The 16,766-nt window shown below is 35.8% G+C and overlaps 1 protein-coding gene across 1 annotated transcript in view; it reads right to left on the minus strand.

Moving 5' to 3' along the window:
• Positions 1-843: 843 nt before the first annotated feature.
• Positions 844-16,766, minus strand: part of dgkaa (diacylglycerol kinase, alpha a) — a 35,042-nt gene continuing 19,119 nt past the window's right edge. Inside the window, exons 8-24 of the mRNA XM_007553613.2 lie at positions 14,333-14,449; positions 12,449-12,566; positions 12,219-12,307; positions 12,023-12,142; positions 10,829-10,927; positions 10,570-10,656; positions 9,361-9,434; positions 8,906-8,980; positions 8,420-8,505; positions 8,239-8,328; positions 7,989-8,149; positions 6,519-6,583; positions 6,153-6,243; positions 5,852-6,038; positions 3,760-3,877; positions 3,537-3,597; positions 844-2,249 (exon numbers count right to left, since the gene is read on the minus strand). Of these exons, the coding sequence (XP_007553675.1) occupies positions 2,175-2,249; positions 3,537-3,597; positions 3,760-3,877; positions 5,852-6,038; positions 6,153-6,243; positions 6,519-6,583; positions 7,989-8,149; positions 8,239-8,328; positions 8,420-8,505; positions 8,906-8,980; positions 9,361-9,434; positions 10,570-10,656; positions 10,829-10,927; positions 12,023-12,142; positions 12,219-12,307; positions 12,449-12,566; positions 14,333-14,449 (1,713 nt within the window). The 3' untranslated portion in view covers positions 844-2,174. The remainder of the gene's footprint in view (positions 2,250-3,536; positions 3,598-3,759; positions 3,878-5,851; positions 6,039-6,152; positions 6,244-6,518; positions 6,584-7,988; positions 8,150-8,238; positions 8,329-8,419; positions 8,506-8,905; positions 8,981-9,360; positions 9,435-10,569; positions 10,657-10,828; positions 10,928-12,022; positions 12,143-12,218; positions 12,308-12,448; positions 12,567-14,332; positions 14,450-16,766) is intronic.

The following is a 16,766-nucleotide window of genomic DNA, read 5'->3' on the forward strand; positions in this document are numbered from 1 at the left end:
GTCCGTCTGATGATGTAATTTTACAATATTAAATGACTGACTATTTGATCAGTTATTACCAAATAGTTTAGACTCTTAAGTAACTTCTTGGATGGCTACTTTTTTCTTTTACTTGAGTCAAAGTATGTTGAAGTAGTAATACTTTTGGGGTACTATGCCAACCTTCGCTAGGAGGCAGTGACAGTGTAATGTAGCCAGATAAAATGTGCAAAGATCAATCTCCTCCTCTTCTACTATTGCAGTCTGAAGAAATTCACTGCTCCCAGTCAGAAACAACCAATCAAAGCCGGAAGGAGGGTCTTAGCGCTGTCAATCATGCTCATGTACAGACTGTTAAATGGTGGAAGAACAACAACAGTTCCAGGAAAGCTGTTTTTCTGCTGCCTTAGCATTTATAACAGTTTCTGTAGTCAGGAAAAAGTAGCAGAGAGTATAGAAGTGAAGGTGGGGAGCAATGAGTAGCTCTCACACAAGGATGATTGACAGCACTAAGACCCTCCTCATGGCTCTGATTGGTTGTTTCTAGGTAGCACTGAGAGAAGGCGGAGCTCAATTTTATTCATACATGATCTGTCTCATGCTAAACTGTCACAACATGGTGACAGTTTCACCAAATATTCAAAAACATGAATCTCATTTTTGTTGCTGAGTATTTTCTAACATTAAAAACATTTTCTAGCCCAACAAAAATATTTAACATTTGCAGCTCTAGATGAGTTAAAATGAGACATTAAACGACACACAAGTGTAATCTGAGTATCTACATGTTAAACAGCCTTTTAGGAAAGTTTCACTGCTTTTTATTCAAGGACAAATGTGAATGGAGGTGAATACAGATGCAGGTCACATTTTTCACATTTTTATTTGTAAAAACACGTGAAAGCCATGTATTTTTAATATACATTTTAATTCAACAATCCTTTCTTTACACTTTACAATGATTGTTCTTGCTTGTGTTGGTAAATAGCATAAAATCCAAACAACTAATTAACTGAAATTTGTGATTTTAACCAAACAAACAGTGGAAAAGTTCAAGGGATATAAATGATTTTTCAAGGCACCAAGTCTCTATCAATCTTTGTATTTTACTGGGAATCAAATCATAAGAGAAATGAATGCACACCACAAATCAGCAGCTTGTTACTACATGCGTATACATATTTTATATTAAACATGGAGTTCATAAAAGTTTTGGAAGAGAAATTCTGCCCCCTAGAGGTAAAATGAATCAATTACACGATGTTCTGTTAAATGTGTTAAATGAGCACAACACAAACTGAATCCCAGACAATTTATTAAAATCTTTACATGGAGTTATTACTTTTACATTCTCTAGCTATACTGAAATGATACAGCTGATAAAGCATTTAAATATGTATACTATAATAAATAGCCCCAATCAATAGTCTAACTCATAACACATTCAGAGAATATGTATTGATAATATGATCACTAATGAGTAGCTCTCTGATTTAATCAAACCCAGAAAAACCAAGTTTGGTCCACATAAGGGTAAAAAAAAACTTGGAAAACACAGAGAGGAACAGTAGGCCGCTTGTTTTTCCGTTCCCTTAAACAGTTTTCAAGTATATTTTCGAAAATAACAATAAAAAAAAAGCTAAAATATTAGCCTAAATTTGAAATAAAGGTGTTTCTTTCTCCACCTGTGTTTCTAAACATACATTTGGCTTTCAGAGCAATATTTACAGCCACAACAAAACAAGAATACTACATGGTCAGTCCTCCAAGTGCAAACATACAGAAAACCTCGGTCTTCTATCTAATCAGAACCAAAGAGAAATGATTATAAAGGCACATGAAGCCAAACAGTTGTCCTATTTAAGATCACAGCCACTTTCACCTTACCTAAAGTTTCTAAAGAGCAGCACTCCCACCTGCTGTCCAGCTTCGAAACAGCAGGACTGGAGAGTTTTACTAACACTGAGATAATTTGGCCAAAATCCTTTTGGCCACAATGCAAACATAGTTTAACATTCGGGTCTGCTTTCATATGATGCCATGCTTGAAATGTGTGTTACAGACACGAGATGTCTGGAAAAAAACATCCTATTTTCTTTGTTATAATGCAAATATTAAACTACATCAGACACTGATTCTATATCAAAAAGTGTCAGTCCTGGATAAACAGTAAACATGCATTAAGACGGTCAGTTTTACTTGAAGAAGCCTGATGATTTAGATGGAGGAGCCATCAACATACACGCCTGATTCTTGTGTGTGATATTAATCTGAAAAACAAGAGGCGGTTAAAAACGTTACCAAATCAAACATTGTACTGAAGCTAATGCAGCGATTAAAAATGTTTCCTATACAAGGTTTCTGCAAGATTCAGTAAAGCATGTTTAATTTTAGATTACGTTAGTTATACAACCAAATCTTAACATATGTACTTTATGGCTTCTACACAATCTCAAGGGAAAAGAGCAGGTTGTAAATGTGCATTTTTAGATTTTATTTCCATAAAAAAAAAGAACAGTAGGTTTTTATGGTTTTTACAACGGCTGGCTTTAAATCAGTAAAAGTGTAATAATAAGAAAAGTACAAATAAATGCCAGCAAGTATTCTTCAATCATTAAAGTAAAAAGTAAATAAAATAATAGTATTCACCTAAATAATAGTATTTTCTTTGCAAAAATGTGGCTTTTTACTTAATAAAATTGAGACAAACTTTTGACTTTTTAATACTTTCTAAAAACTTGCAGAAATCTGCAATCATTATTTATAAAAAAAAAAAAGAAATATGAGGAGTAAATTTCCAACAAAAAACCCCTCAAATTTCTGGGTTAATCTCACGTTTACAAAAAAAACCCCTGGATATTCTTTGTTGTTGTAAAGTCATAATTTTCAAGAAATATTAGAATAATTTTTAATTATTAAAGGCAGTTAATAGAAAATTTAAAATACATTTTTAAGGGAAAAAAAATCTAAAATTTCTCAGAATTTTTTTTAATGTTTTCTGAATGTAAATGGACCATTTCAATCATTTATGGTACAAATAATTTGTGACAAAAATACTAATATTTGACTTTTTAACCTCTGTAAACTTTTGAATTGTTTTTCATGGAAATATATGACTTTACAATGTCAGAAAACGTTCTAGTTTTAATATAAATTTATTCCTTTACTAAAGGATTTTTTTTCTTGCAGACTTTTTGACATCAGAGAATATGCACGATTCTTTTTAATTTTTCAAAACTTCTGAGGTTTTTTCACAGATATTTACTTCCCCGCTGCCACATTTTTTCTTTTATCTACAACGGCTCAAATGCTACGTCGTACCCAAAGCTGCCATTTCTCAAAAAATAAAAAAATAAAAAAATACAGTGGAAGAAGAAAGGAATAAAAAAAACTAAAAGGTTTCTTCAACATCCAAGTGATTAAAGTTAATACATTCTGTGGGTATTCTGGACTGAAACTGAGATGGCAAAATTTAAGACTTTTTAATAATTGTTTTAAAGACTTTGCAGAAACCCTGCTGTACTCCAGCTCTAATGATATTTCCAGGTTTTATTTACCGTGCAGGGGGATTGCATCCATGGCTCTCCATCTATTTGCATCGGCAACGGTTTCTTCGTCCTGAGTATGAAACACAAACAAATCGTCAAGTTGCATGGAGTTTTTTGATTAAAAAACCCAAAATATATTACTGTAAATGTGAATTTGTACACCAAACATCTGCTTTCAACTGCAATTAACAGAAGTAGAAGTGATTATTTAGTCTTAGAGACTCGCTCCTACCTGATGGTGATCTGGGAAGTTTTAGCGAGCCTCACAGCGCTTTTAAGACCCGTGTATATCTGCCCCATTTCCATGGCTCCTTCCAGGCCAACCACCTCCAGCCGGCGGTCGCTGAGGTCTGACAAACGCCAGCAGAGAAAACAAACAGCTCAGTTTAATCAGAAAGACTCCGGTATGGTTGTGCTAACTTTTTACTAATTTTATCAAACCTCCAAGAGTTGAATTCTTAGGTTAGCACTTAAAAAATGTAGAGATTAATTAATTAGTAATTATTTGGTTTGAACTGCAGCATTAAGTCAAAACTCACTATTTAAGATAAATGAACTTAAAAAACGATGTTTAGACAACTTATCTCGTTGTTAAAACAACTTCATAAACTTTCATTTCTGAGTTAAAATGAAACAATTTTCTAGTTGACTTGAATTGCATTTTCAAGGCAGCAGGTGGACTTTGATTTTCAAGTTAAACCACCTTCAAAAGTTTTACAGTGTAAGTACTGGTCCCTTCAGATCAGGAAAACCCTTCAAACCGTCACACTTGCCCATTTCTCCTCCTTCTAACATTAACAAAAACATATAAAACCCATACTTTGCATGTTTTTATGCTTCCATTTAGATCTCTACTGCTTCTAAAAAAAACATCTCGCTGGTTTTTGGCAGTAAGCTAATGTTTTTTGGTGTCTGGAAAAATAGCCGTTTCAAAAAAGAACTGTTGAGTAACACTGGAGGGGCACTGTGCCGTTACCTAGCAACCCCACCCAGGCCCAGCCCGTCACCTAGCAACCCAGGAAAAGTTCCAGAAGGTTTTGGTCAGATGTTTTTAACAGACCAGCGTTTTGTTATTGTTTTGTTGCTACCATCCAGAAACCACTAGACTGCTAAATGCTTTCCAAATATGTACGGCTGTATAATTTCACATCTGTTGGCAGCCGTTTTCAACTGCGAGTGTAAACGTTGAGTTGGGGGGACGTGGCCAGAAGCAGCTAATTTTTAAAGCAACAAGAGGCGGGAAATAATGTTAAATGAGCTACAGAAAATACTAGAACATGAAGTGCCAATGAATTGTTTAGACCTATATATAGGTAGACTGGAGATGAAGCCAAAAGAGCCATAAGGAAAGGAAACGACGTCAAAGGAAGATCAATGGACAGCAAATGTGGAAGAAATATTTTTGATGGAAATATTGGCACACTTACTGAAGCTACAAGAAGCATAACTGTGGTAAAAAAAATGAAGAAAATTGACCTTTTATAATGCAGAATGAGGACCGGAATAATAATTGTTGAATACACTACTCTGCTAAGAAGTCAAAGCATTATCCTCTGTATAGGCAGCTCTTTGTTCTGTTTCTGCTTTTTCTCTTTGCTTAAAAAAACAATAAGTGATTAAAACAGCTAATTCTGAAAGAAACTCAAAATAGGCAGAACTGAGCAGACTAAAATCTCATTATCTAAGAATAATTTTGAGCACAAAATGTAATGGACATGTTTTGTGTAGACCATAGACCTGTCCTATCCTAACCACCCTTAAATCATAGAATAGCACAAACAGCCACTGCTCCACCAGCTCACAAAAGGTTTCTAGTAAATTACAACAAAAATAAAATACCCTGATCCCCTCACTGTGCTACTCAGTGAGGGATTCTCCACTTAAAATGCTTCTCGTGACTGAAAATAATCTGACAGGCTGGGCAGAGGCAGGATATGTATGATTCACAAGCTGCAATTATGAGATGTGGGTTGAAGCTCCATACTGATGACTATGAGGAATAACATGTATACCCATTGTAGCTGCAGAAAATGAACACAATGTCCAACAGAAAAGAGCTTCCCAGTAAATGATGTGCTTATCCATTTGATTATTTTATTTTCACATGCAGCCAATCGAATGCAAGTCTGATTTCGTCACTCTGTGGTTTGTTGCTGTGGACATGAGCTTTTTAACTGATAACAGCTGCAACAGGAAATCTGGATTTGGAATCGCTTAAAAACAATTAGCTAATGGATTCTGCAGAGCAAAGAGGAACTTCGATATTGCAAAGTCACATGTTGTGCTGAGGTTTTACTTCCATCGCTCAGCAGAGGTGAAAATACCTTGGGAAGTCACTTTCAGGATGTCCGGATTGACAATCACTTCCGACTCCTCCTGACTTGCTTGTCCCTTAATATCCGCTTTTTTGGTCTCGCCCCACAGGTTGGAGCCACCGTGCATGCTGGGAATGTTCAGGACAGCAATCCCCTCCAAAGACACATTACTGAGATCCAGAGGAGTGCCACAGCACTGAGAGGAAGAGCGATAAAACAATTAGCGTGCAATCTGCGACCTTGTTTGTTGCTTATTTCAAAATTTAGATGCACATCTGCAGGTGTGTTGCTTCGGGTGAGACGTGCTCACCTCTATTGTTAAACTTTCGCTGAGTTTCTTGCAGGAAGCAGAGATGGTTTCTGAAGTGGCGAATTCGAAATACCACAGCTTGTTCTTCATTCTGCAGATTTGAAAAATGTGTCTTTTAGGTTTATCTGTTGCTTCACGTTCAGACAGCGTTTTGTGTTTCAGGAAGAGAAGCCGTGCGGTGACGCAGACACACATCTGTTGGCACCACCTGTGTTGCTCAGAACTGAAGACAACTGTTCCCCAACATTGCCTTGTTTTCATCTTTTAGCAGTTTTCTTGTGAATGTGAGTGGGATTCTGCTTTTTCTTACCCTGTGCTGGATAAATAAGGGAATAAAATGAGCGCAGTCCAATAAAGCACACCTACCTGCTGTTAAATTTCTGAGGATGCTTCTCCCTCATTGTATGAAACCTGTGTGCAATGGAGGCATCCTGGCAAGGCAACAGAAAACAGCAATGAGCAATGCAGAATATCTATTTAAAAATGAGACACATTAATTAACATTTACATGTAAACACATGAGATTATAGCAAAGGGACTATCTCTAGTCCCACTGGCAGGTTGATGTGTGTTCACACTACAGCACAAAAAAACTATTCATAATGGAGAAGAGGGGGTAACTAGACAGTTTACGATTTGTAGTTTATAATGGTTCCATAAATTTGACTTTAAGTTGATGAATAAGTTGAATAGATTTAGCACAGCAGCGCTAAAAAATATGAGTTGTGTGTAGTTAAGCTACACTAAGCTAAACAGGTTAATTTTTCTACTTGAAAAATTAGCCTGTTTTTCAACCTAAGTGTTTTTCAAGTTAAGTGGAAATTTCAATAGTTGTTTTTCAACTGCCATTATTTTTTGTTGATTGTTTCAAGTTTGGCTCAGTAATTTTGACTTTAAGTTGACAAGTAAGTTGAACAGACTTAGCATAATGGCACTAAAAAATAAGAGCTGTACGCAGTTTAGCTAAACTAAGCTAAACAGGCTAATCGTTTCACTAGATAAATTAGCCTCTGCCCTTTTGTTTTTCAACTGCCATTAATATTTTTTGTTGATTGTTCCAAGTTTGGTTAAGTGACTTTAAGTGACTTTAAGTTGATAAGTAAGTTGAACAGAGTTAGCATAACAAAATAATAGTTGCGTACAGTAAAACTACGCTAAGCTAAACAGGCTAATTTTGTCACTAGAAAAATTTGCCTCTGCCCGTTTGTTGCTCTTCAACTGCCATTAATATTCTTTTGTTAATTATTTCAAATAAGTTTGACTTTAAGATGATACGTAAGTTGAATACAGTTAGCAAAACGACACTAAAAAATAAAAGTTGTATACAGCTAAGCTATGCTAAGCTAAACAGGCTAATTGTTTGACTAGAAAAATTAGCCTCTGCCCTTCTGTTGTTCCATAACTGCCACTAAAATATAATTTTGATTGTTTCAAGTTTATTTAGATTTAAAAAATGGGACATTTTACATTAATTAATATTTAAATGTAAATGCAGGAGAACACAGCCAAGTGACCGTCTCTATTCATATAGGCAGGTTAAGTTGACATAGTTAGCATAATAACACTAAAAAAGAGTTTCATACAGTAAACTATGCTAAGCTAAACAGCCTAACTGATTAGCTAGAAAAATTAGCCTGTACCCTAAGACACAAACAAATCTACTGCACAGTTTTTGCATGCTAAACAGATTCATGTGTTTTGTTTTGCAAATTAATATTTTTAGGTAAATAAATAATTTTGTTACTCAAAAATTCAGTGCTCAATGCTATTTTAGCTTCCCATCCTTCCACAGTTTGTGCCTGGAGCACCTAAAAAAAATGTAGACAATTTACTCACAACTCCAATTGAGAAGTAATTGTTGATGATTTCATATGGCACTGGATCCCCCTTCTCCTGAACCTCGTCCGGTATCACCTCCACACTCCAGCGGTCCATCAGAACCTGGGAGCTGTTCTCAATGTCTCTCAGAATACGACCCAGATCTTCGCCGTCATACCCTGCCAAAGCAGAGGACGAGGCAGACTCCGATCGCTGCATAATGAAAACAAACGTTGCATCTTTTTGTGAAGTACAAACTCGCTCTCACCTCCACCCCAACGCAGACATCGCGCAAGGTCATTTCCTGTGCCCAGAGGAAGCACTGCAACGGGAGGCCGCACCAGCAGATTGGCTTTGTCTGGTTGCAACAATTTAACAGAAGAAGCAGAATAAAGGAAGTGCATGAAGACAGTCTTTATGCGAGCTTCTTTTTGCAAAGATTGACTCACCTATCGCATCTAGAATCCAGCCGACTGTGCCGTCTCCACCACAAACCAGGATTCTGTAATCCTGCAGGTTTCTGAAGAAACTCAGTCTGAAATCCAGATGATGATGTGAATTATCAGAGAAGCAAAGAATTGTACTAAAGTAGGAGGAGGAATACTTCAATGTATTTAGTCAAGCAAAAGTAAAAAGTGGAGAAGTAAGAGTAAAAAAGTGTTTGGCAAAAAGAAATACTGATAACTAATTAAAATATCAGTCATTTAATATTTAAAAATGACATCATCAGATGGATCAAAACATGAAGTTATGTGGAAATGACCAAAATGAAAATAAGAGTAGCAACACTTCATTATAAAATTACTCAGGTAAAAAGTACAGCATGCTAAAACATTTTTTCCAAAAGGTTGCTAAAGTAAAAGTTGCTAGTTTCTACTGAACTCTGTGAGCGGCAACATGAGGGCCTGACAGCAGACACCACTGGAGTAACTCACCCGGCTCCGGGGCCGCCACTGGAAAGGTTGTAAACCTGCCGCGGATTCAGCAAATACTGAAATTTACTCAGGACTCTGAAATACATGGAAACAAGTTCAGCAACGTGCTCATTCGGAAATCCACTTCAAAAACACAAACTCTCACCAACTATTTTTAAAATAAATACTTTTATTTATTTCTAATTTTGCAAGTAAAATTAGCGTACTTACAAACTAATTTGCAAGTAAGTTTTCAACACATTTCCTTGTTATTAGTGAAATAATCTGCCAGTGAAACTAGAACTTGTTCATTTTTATTAAGGAATTATTGACTTAAAACAAGCTCATATATCTTGCTGAAAACTTACTTGAAAGTTAGTTTTGTCTAATTTCAAGTTTATCGTGATCTTTGCATTAGAAACCAGATAAAAATACCTGGTAATATTTTGTGTTTTGCATACATTTGTGGTGCTCACCTCTCGCCCTGCTTGCCACCGCTTTTAGGATTTACGAACACCAGGAGAGGATGAGTGTTTGGCACGGGGCTGATCTGTGTGATAAACATTTGATAAAGTTACTACACTGACAATTAGTTGCCTAGCAACAGTGCTAGAAGTCCTCAAACTTATCAATCAATCAATCAAGTTTATTTGTGCAGCACATCCCAGTGACAAAGGAGTTCAAAGTGTTTCTAGTCAGAAAAAAAAAAATTAAATTAAAAGTAATTTTAAAAAAAAATTCAGACAACAGTTGAGAAGCGAGTTACATTTTGATGAGTGCGATCATCAAAATCATCAATATAGTCAAATATATTGATAAATGTTGCATTATTATGGTTTCAAAGCATCTCTAAACAGGTACTCTCATTTTATCACCTTGTGACTTCAATGTATTTTAAAGTTAATTAACGTGATTTATCAACAGGAAGCAGAGCACAAATGTAATTTTATTTTATTTTTTTTTACAAAATCAGAAATCAATGGATTGCACTGGTAATCTGGCACCTTTAATCTGACACTGCAAAATAAAATCCACTGCAACCAACTGGTAGAGGTGAACAGAGTACCCCAAAATATTACTCAGGTAGAAATACCTCAATATATTTTTATTCAAGTAAAAGTAAAATGTAGCCATTACTCAAAAATAAAAATGTATTTGGTAAAAAAAAAAGTACTGAGTAACTGATCAAATTATTAATCATTTAATATTTAAAAAATACACAATCTGATGGAGCAAAATATAAAGTTAAGTGGAAATTTTGGAAGTTTAAGGAACAACATGAGAATAATTCATAAAAAATAACAGAATTAGGCAAAAGATTTTTTTCCAAATCAGTTTCTTTCAATAAAAAACGTATCAAACATTAATCAAAACTGCAGGTGTGTGTCTGTCTGGTGAATTTTTGGTTAAAACATGTTTGTTTGTCATTCAGTAGGTAGAAAATCCAGAAATTTTACTCAAGTAGGAGTAGAAATACTTCAGAATACAATCATCAACTAAGAGTAAAAAGTGCATCGTAGTAAAAATACTACATTTTTAAAAAACATTACTTAAGTAAATGTATACCCAACTTTGCTAATCGTCCTTAGATAATTTAATCTCAGTGTAAATGCAGCTGAACCTCTAAATATCCCCACAGTGAATCCATGCAGCAGAGAGGATTTTCATCATTTCAGAGAAATCACCTGGAGCACTTGTCCGTCGGGAGTAATGTTGAAGTCGCCGTCATCCGTCGACGCTGAGCAGCCATTTTTCACATTGTTTGGTCTCTCCTTCAGGGAGAAAATGTGTAAATAAACTCAGAAACTTTTATAACACTTCAGTTATCCACAGTATTAAAAAGCAACACAGGCTGTATTTACTGACGTAATGTTCTGCGTTGGAGTGGTAGGTGCATTTTGCACTGTACATGTGCTGAAGATGTGCCTGAGGAGAGCTGTGTACCTTTATAACAGGATATATGGCCCATGGAGGCAGGATGTGGTCTCTGAGTGTCCCACAGGTACACTCTGTTGGCTCCAGGGCTGCACATTCATCGTGACGCTGGGAAAAACAAACAGGCGTTAGGCCAAACCTCGCTGTGGTCGTGACTGACAATGCAGCTTCAGCTTTTCAATTATTTCTCTCTGCATTTGCTGGACGTTGTGAAAACACAGAAATCTAAAATCTCACTCTTCAGATATGTTTTACTAAAATATAAACACAAAATAAACTGGTTTTACTGAATATGTCTTTTCCAAACTGGTGGGTTTTAATCTTTCTTCTTTTGTAGGAGTGAGTCAGGTAATCTGTACATATGTTAAAAGAGTTTCTCTTTTTATCCGATTAGTCATTCCTGGGGAAATTACCTCTGTGATTTAGTTTCACACGGTAAAAATAAATTTTTAAACAGGGACCTGTTATGCAACATTAACATTATGCATGTTTTTGTACTTCCATTTGAGTCTCTGCTGCTTCTAAAAACGGCTTTAAAAAAAACACCCCAATGCTTTTTGGTAACAAATTAATGTTTTTCGGTGCCTGGAAAATGAGCCGTTTCAAAAACATCCCGAATGTAAGGTCACAAATCAGCAGGGGCTGCCCCTCACCTAGCAACCACAGCTCAGCACGTTGCCTAGCAACCCAAGTTGAGTTCCAGGATGTTTGGTCAGTTGGTTTTACCACTATATGCACTGTACAATGGCTGCTGGAAAAGACAAACATTTTGTTGTTGACCTTTGCTGCATTCATGTTGTTTGTGCAGGAGGCTCTATTATTGCTTTTCAATTATGTAAAGTTGTATAATTCACTCACGTGCGAGTGTAAAAGTTGAGCTGGCTAGTAGCAGATTATTAGGATTTAAAGTGACAGGAGGCCCTAAAACAGTTCATTTACCAAAATCTTCAGAAAAACTTTGTGCAAAAAATGTAATGAACATGTTTTGTTATCCTAACCTGATCAAGGAAACATAATAGGTCACCTCTAATCAGCGTTATTCTTTAAACGCTACAGCGTTGTTGTACCAGGAAGCTCTCCTCCATGTAACATCAGTTTTATTTGTTAACTGAAACACTTGAATAACTGTGAATTTTGCAAGAGGAGGTGGAATAATTTAGATTTGTAAAAATTGAGCCGCAACATAGAAATATGAGTCCTTACCATCGTGTGGCACCAGACGCAGTGTTTCCCTGTTAAACCTTGGAGGCTCTTGATCTTCTTTTGGCACCGGTCACATTTTCTAGAGTCACAGTTCCCACTCACCCAGTCGTGCACTGGAACCTGTGAAGAGGGAAGCAGAGAGATCCAGTTTGAACTTTGTTTTGCTGTGTGGATTTACGTGGAGAACCCGGCGTACCCCTGTCTCTTTCTTTGACTTCACGTACGTCCTGGCGCACGGAGCTGGGTTCTTGTTAGCGCAACGCCCGTGAACTGTGTATTTGCAGCCTGGAAAAGGTGACACAAAATCCGACTTTCAGTCAGCATGCATCATATTTAAAAGAATAGTAATATTCTCAAATCTGACACCATGACTTCTGATAAGTGCCACTGGATTGTCGCCCCCCTGTGGAGAGGTGCGGTACTCACAGGTGCAGCAGAGCCCCTGCTTCCTCAAACCCAGTAGCATGCTCTGACACACGTTGCAGTAAACGGGCTTGTTGAAGTTCTTCATCCTCCAAAGGTGCTGCCCGTCCTTTTGGGTCATCTGATCAGAGATGGAAGAACATCAGAGGTTATGAAAACAAAAAAAATAAAGATAAGTTATTTATTATAATCCTAATTCAGGATCAAAACAATTCTTTCAGTTTAATCTGGATTAGGGCTGAGCGATAAAAATAAAATCTCAGATTTTTTCATACAACATCGGATTTTTATTCTTTTTGTTTGTTTGTTTTCAATCATCCATGAGATCTTCAGTGAGAATTTATAATTATGAGAACAGAATCATAATATTGGCAGAAAGAAGATGAAATTTTAACAGAAAAAAACAAAATTTACGAGAAAAAAAGTGGTTTTAATTTTTAAAAAAGCTTGAATAGCTATCAGCATCTAATGTGAGCAGCTCAGTTTGTGTAGATCTTTCTTTGAAATAGTGATTATTTTAATGTCCTGCTGGTTTAATAATATATCAATCCGATGCTGGTGTGATAAATAAATATTATGTCTTTACCCTTGTCATATTATGACTTCATTTTTGTAATTTAATAAATAAAAAACCTTAACCTGGTCCTAATATTCTGTTGTAGAGCTGACCTGATTTAAAAATATATATAAAGTAATAATCAACACACTTGTAAAAACAAAATGGCTACGGAAACCCATTGAGCTCATTGGTGAAAATTAATCCAGATTTTCCAAAAATTCATCGATAAAATCGATTCATCACCCAACCCTAATCTGAATCTTTAGATTATAACTGGATATGAATTTGATCCGTTTTTCATGCCTTAATATGTCATTTTTCTGAAATTTGTTGCTGCATAAATAAAATAAATGAATTGTCTTTCATAAATCTTGTTGGTTTTTTTCACATTATTAACTTATTTTGCTTTATTAAAACTATTCCCCCAATAAAATACAACACATCATTCAGATTAAATACTAACTGGAATCTTTTTGTTTACAAAATGTTACAACTGGATAAAATATTCCCAAAAAGCATCCAGTGCTTTTTTACTTCCTACCTTATTCACCAATTATTGAATATGCAACAAATATAAAAAGCAAAAGAAGGGCTACAAAATAATTAACCGGACAAGAGAATAAACAAACAAACAAACATGAAAATGGATAGATTCAAAACAGAAACTAGATGCAGAACATAATCAGTGAAACTGTTTAACGTATGTGGATTGTGGTTCTTTGTTTTTGTGCAGATTATCTGCTGAAGTGCCTTTTTTTTCTTTTTTAAATGACATAATGCATCTGTCAATCATCCACAGCAGGAGGCCCGACTCTGGGCAGCTCACAGCGACTGTGAGGGGGCTGAATTTACGCTCCCCAGGCTTCAAATGTCCACGGCTTGAAATAGCCAGACGGGAAGTCCCTCACATTGTCTTGGAGACCGAACCGATGGGCAGAGTCGAGCTTGTGGTTTTACAATGATGCAGCGAGCAAACATGCAGAAATCGGATCCGTTGCTGGGCTAAGAGAAGCATTCAAACGTTCTTATCTGCCTCACTTCGTTAATGTTTCCTATAGTTAAATGCAGCTGTAAAAGTTTGTAATAATGGAGCAGAGTAAGTGGAAAAACACCACGGCGTTACGATGGTGCAGAGGGGGATGACATTACCACACCCTGCAACTCTGAGTCGGCATAAAGGCCCTTAGAGAGAGACAGGGAGGAGGAGGAGGAGGAGGAAGGACAGACGAGTTGCACTGCAAGGCCGCGGCTTCAGAGAAACACCTGCTGTCAGAACCAAACGTGTCTGAGCTCAAAACCACACAAACACAAGCAGCAATTAAAACCACCTTTAGACCCAGCAAGACGAGGAGGGGAACGTTGTTCATGCCTCCTTCTACCCACTCGTCCAGAGACACCGTGCCGCTGCTGTCGGCATCAATCGCCGTCATCATGTCCTTCAGCACCTGATGAGACGACAGACAGTCGTTACTCTGCTGTGAGAAACGCATTAATACATCGCTTGCAGGCTCTGTCTGCATGTTTCCTCACACTTACAGGATTCATCAGAAACATTTTAATATTTTAACCAAAAATAAATACAAATTACAGTTTTAAGGTGATGATTCTATTTGTTAAGTGGCAACAAATACCCAAACAAACCTGATCTCTTGTTAAATTATGAATTAAATGTGATGAATTAAATTCCTTTGGTGTAAACGGTGCAAAAATATGAAATCTTACCAAATATTTTGGTCTAGTTACAAATAACTTTTCATTTTTTGGTACTGATACTAGTTCCATTGTCAGATTATTTAACTTATAAAATACAAAAACTTAAATTATCTGCCAATGGAACTAGCAGTTTTTTATCAATATTAAGGAATTATAGACTTAAAACAAACTCCTATGTCTTACTAGTTACTTGTAAGTTAGTTTTCTCATTTCAAGTGTACTAAGATATTTGTGCGAAAACTCAACCAAAATTACTTGGTAAGATTTGGTGTTTTTGCAGTGCATTTAAGTGAAAAAAAATACACACAAACAAACCTAATATCTCATAAAATCATGAATTAAATGTGACTAAATTTCTTTAGTCTAGACTGCAACAATACAAACTTTTACCAAGTAATTTCAGTTTTAGTGCAAATATCTTAGTACATTTAAAATAAGACAAAACGTACTTACAAGTAACTTTTCAGAAAGATATAAGAGCTTGTTTTAAGTCAATAATTTCTTAATATTGATGAAAAAATTCTAGATCTACTGACATATTATTTCACATATAACAAGACTAATGACTGAAATAATCTTCCAGAGTCACTAGCATTTTTTCATCAATATTAAGGAATTACTGTATTAAAACAAGCTGCTGAAAAGTTACTTTTAAGTTAAATTTGTCTTATTTCAAGTGAGACATTAGCAGACATTCTACTTTTACTCTTACTTTGTAAGATTTTGTATTTTTTTCAGTGTAATTTCACCAGTCAGGCGGTCTAATTACTGCCAGATTCAATTAAAACCTGACTCACAACACGAAGCAGGCAAAAAGATGTAAGGATTAATTTATACATGTCACTTTGGAAATGTTTCTAATGAGCTGCACAAAACAAAGTCTGCATCTAAATGGCTTTGGTTTGACCTAGTCAAAGTTCGGAGCTAAATGTGACCGAGATACAGTAACCTCAAAGAGGTCAAACAGTTTCCAATATGGCCGAATTAAAACAACTTGACAAAACGTCTCCACAGCGACAGAAAGAACTCAGTTATCACAAAAACGCCCAAAGTTACTCACTCACACTCTGGTAGATTGATCTTTAAATTTTGGTAAAGTCTACAAGAACTCATGGAGCGACCCAGTTAAAGTCCTGACTCCAATCTGACAGAACAGTGGTTTCCAAAGTACGGTCTGGGGGCCATTTGTGGTCCTCGGACTGATTTTTTTGTGGCCCCCAACTACAGTTCAAAAATTCTACAAATCAGATGTTTGATGCAGATGGAAAGTTTTTATTTGTAATCACAGTAAAATTACAGTCCGTTGTAATTTTCTTACAATGGAAAATGTTAAGCACAACACAAGGTATTTGTCTTTTTATAACCAAACTTTAACAAAAGACAGAACCACCTTTATTCGGAGACCTTTACTGACTTTGATAAACTCAGATCAGCTCTTTTTTTTTATTAAATGTAGGTAAAAATAGCAAGTGTTTTGAAATAAAGTGACCAAATCCTGTTCTTACTGCTGACAATAAATTTGTTCAAAACAAACTAAAAACGAAATGCTTTTGTTTTAGTACAGAAAAGGTGCAAATAAGTAAATAAAAATCAGTCACTTTCCTTTTGACAAGAAGTTTGGAGATCCTGTTATAGACAATCAATAAGGGAAATTAAAGAATCTCAAATGTGAATCCTCAAAAATTAGTGGAAACGAGAAAAACTGATCAGCAAAAGGAGAAAAGGTTTGATTGCCAATGATTACAGGATATTTCTAAGAAAATAAAAATAAGAGATACAATTATTTTTCACAATTGACGCTGCTTTTGCCTCATTGTGTTATTTTTTAGTTTAAATTCCTATCAAAAACAAACATCCTGGTTGAATAAAACACATTTTAAATCTAAATCTGCCAGGAGAATAAATAATCCTGGGCTTGACAGCAGGTAAGTTTTTCACATGAGGTCAGGTTGGTTTGGAAAGCTTAGTTACTTTAATAAAACTCCTTTCTGTATTAACTTAGGTTAGCATTTAAGCTAAAGAAGCAAAATCTGAATGGGGGAGGATATT

Source organism: Poecilia formosa, unplaced genomic scaffold (assembly GCF_000485575.1).
Source record: "Poecilia formosa unplaced genomic scaffold, Poecilia_formosa-5.1.2 Scaffold57, whole genome shotgun sequence".
Lineage (NCBI taxonomy): Eukaryota > Metazoa > Chordata > Actinopteri > Cyprinodontiformes > Poeciliidae > Poecilia > Poecilia formosa.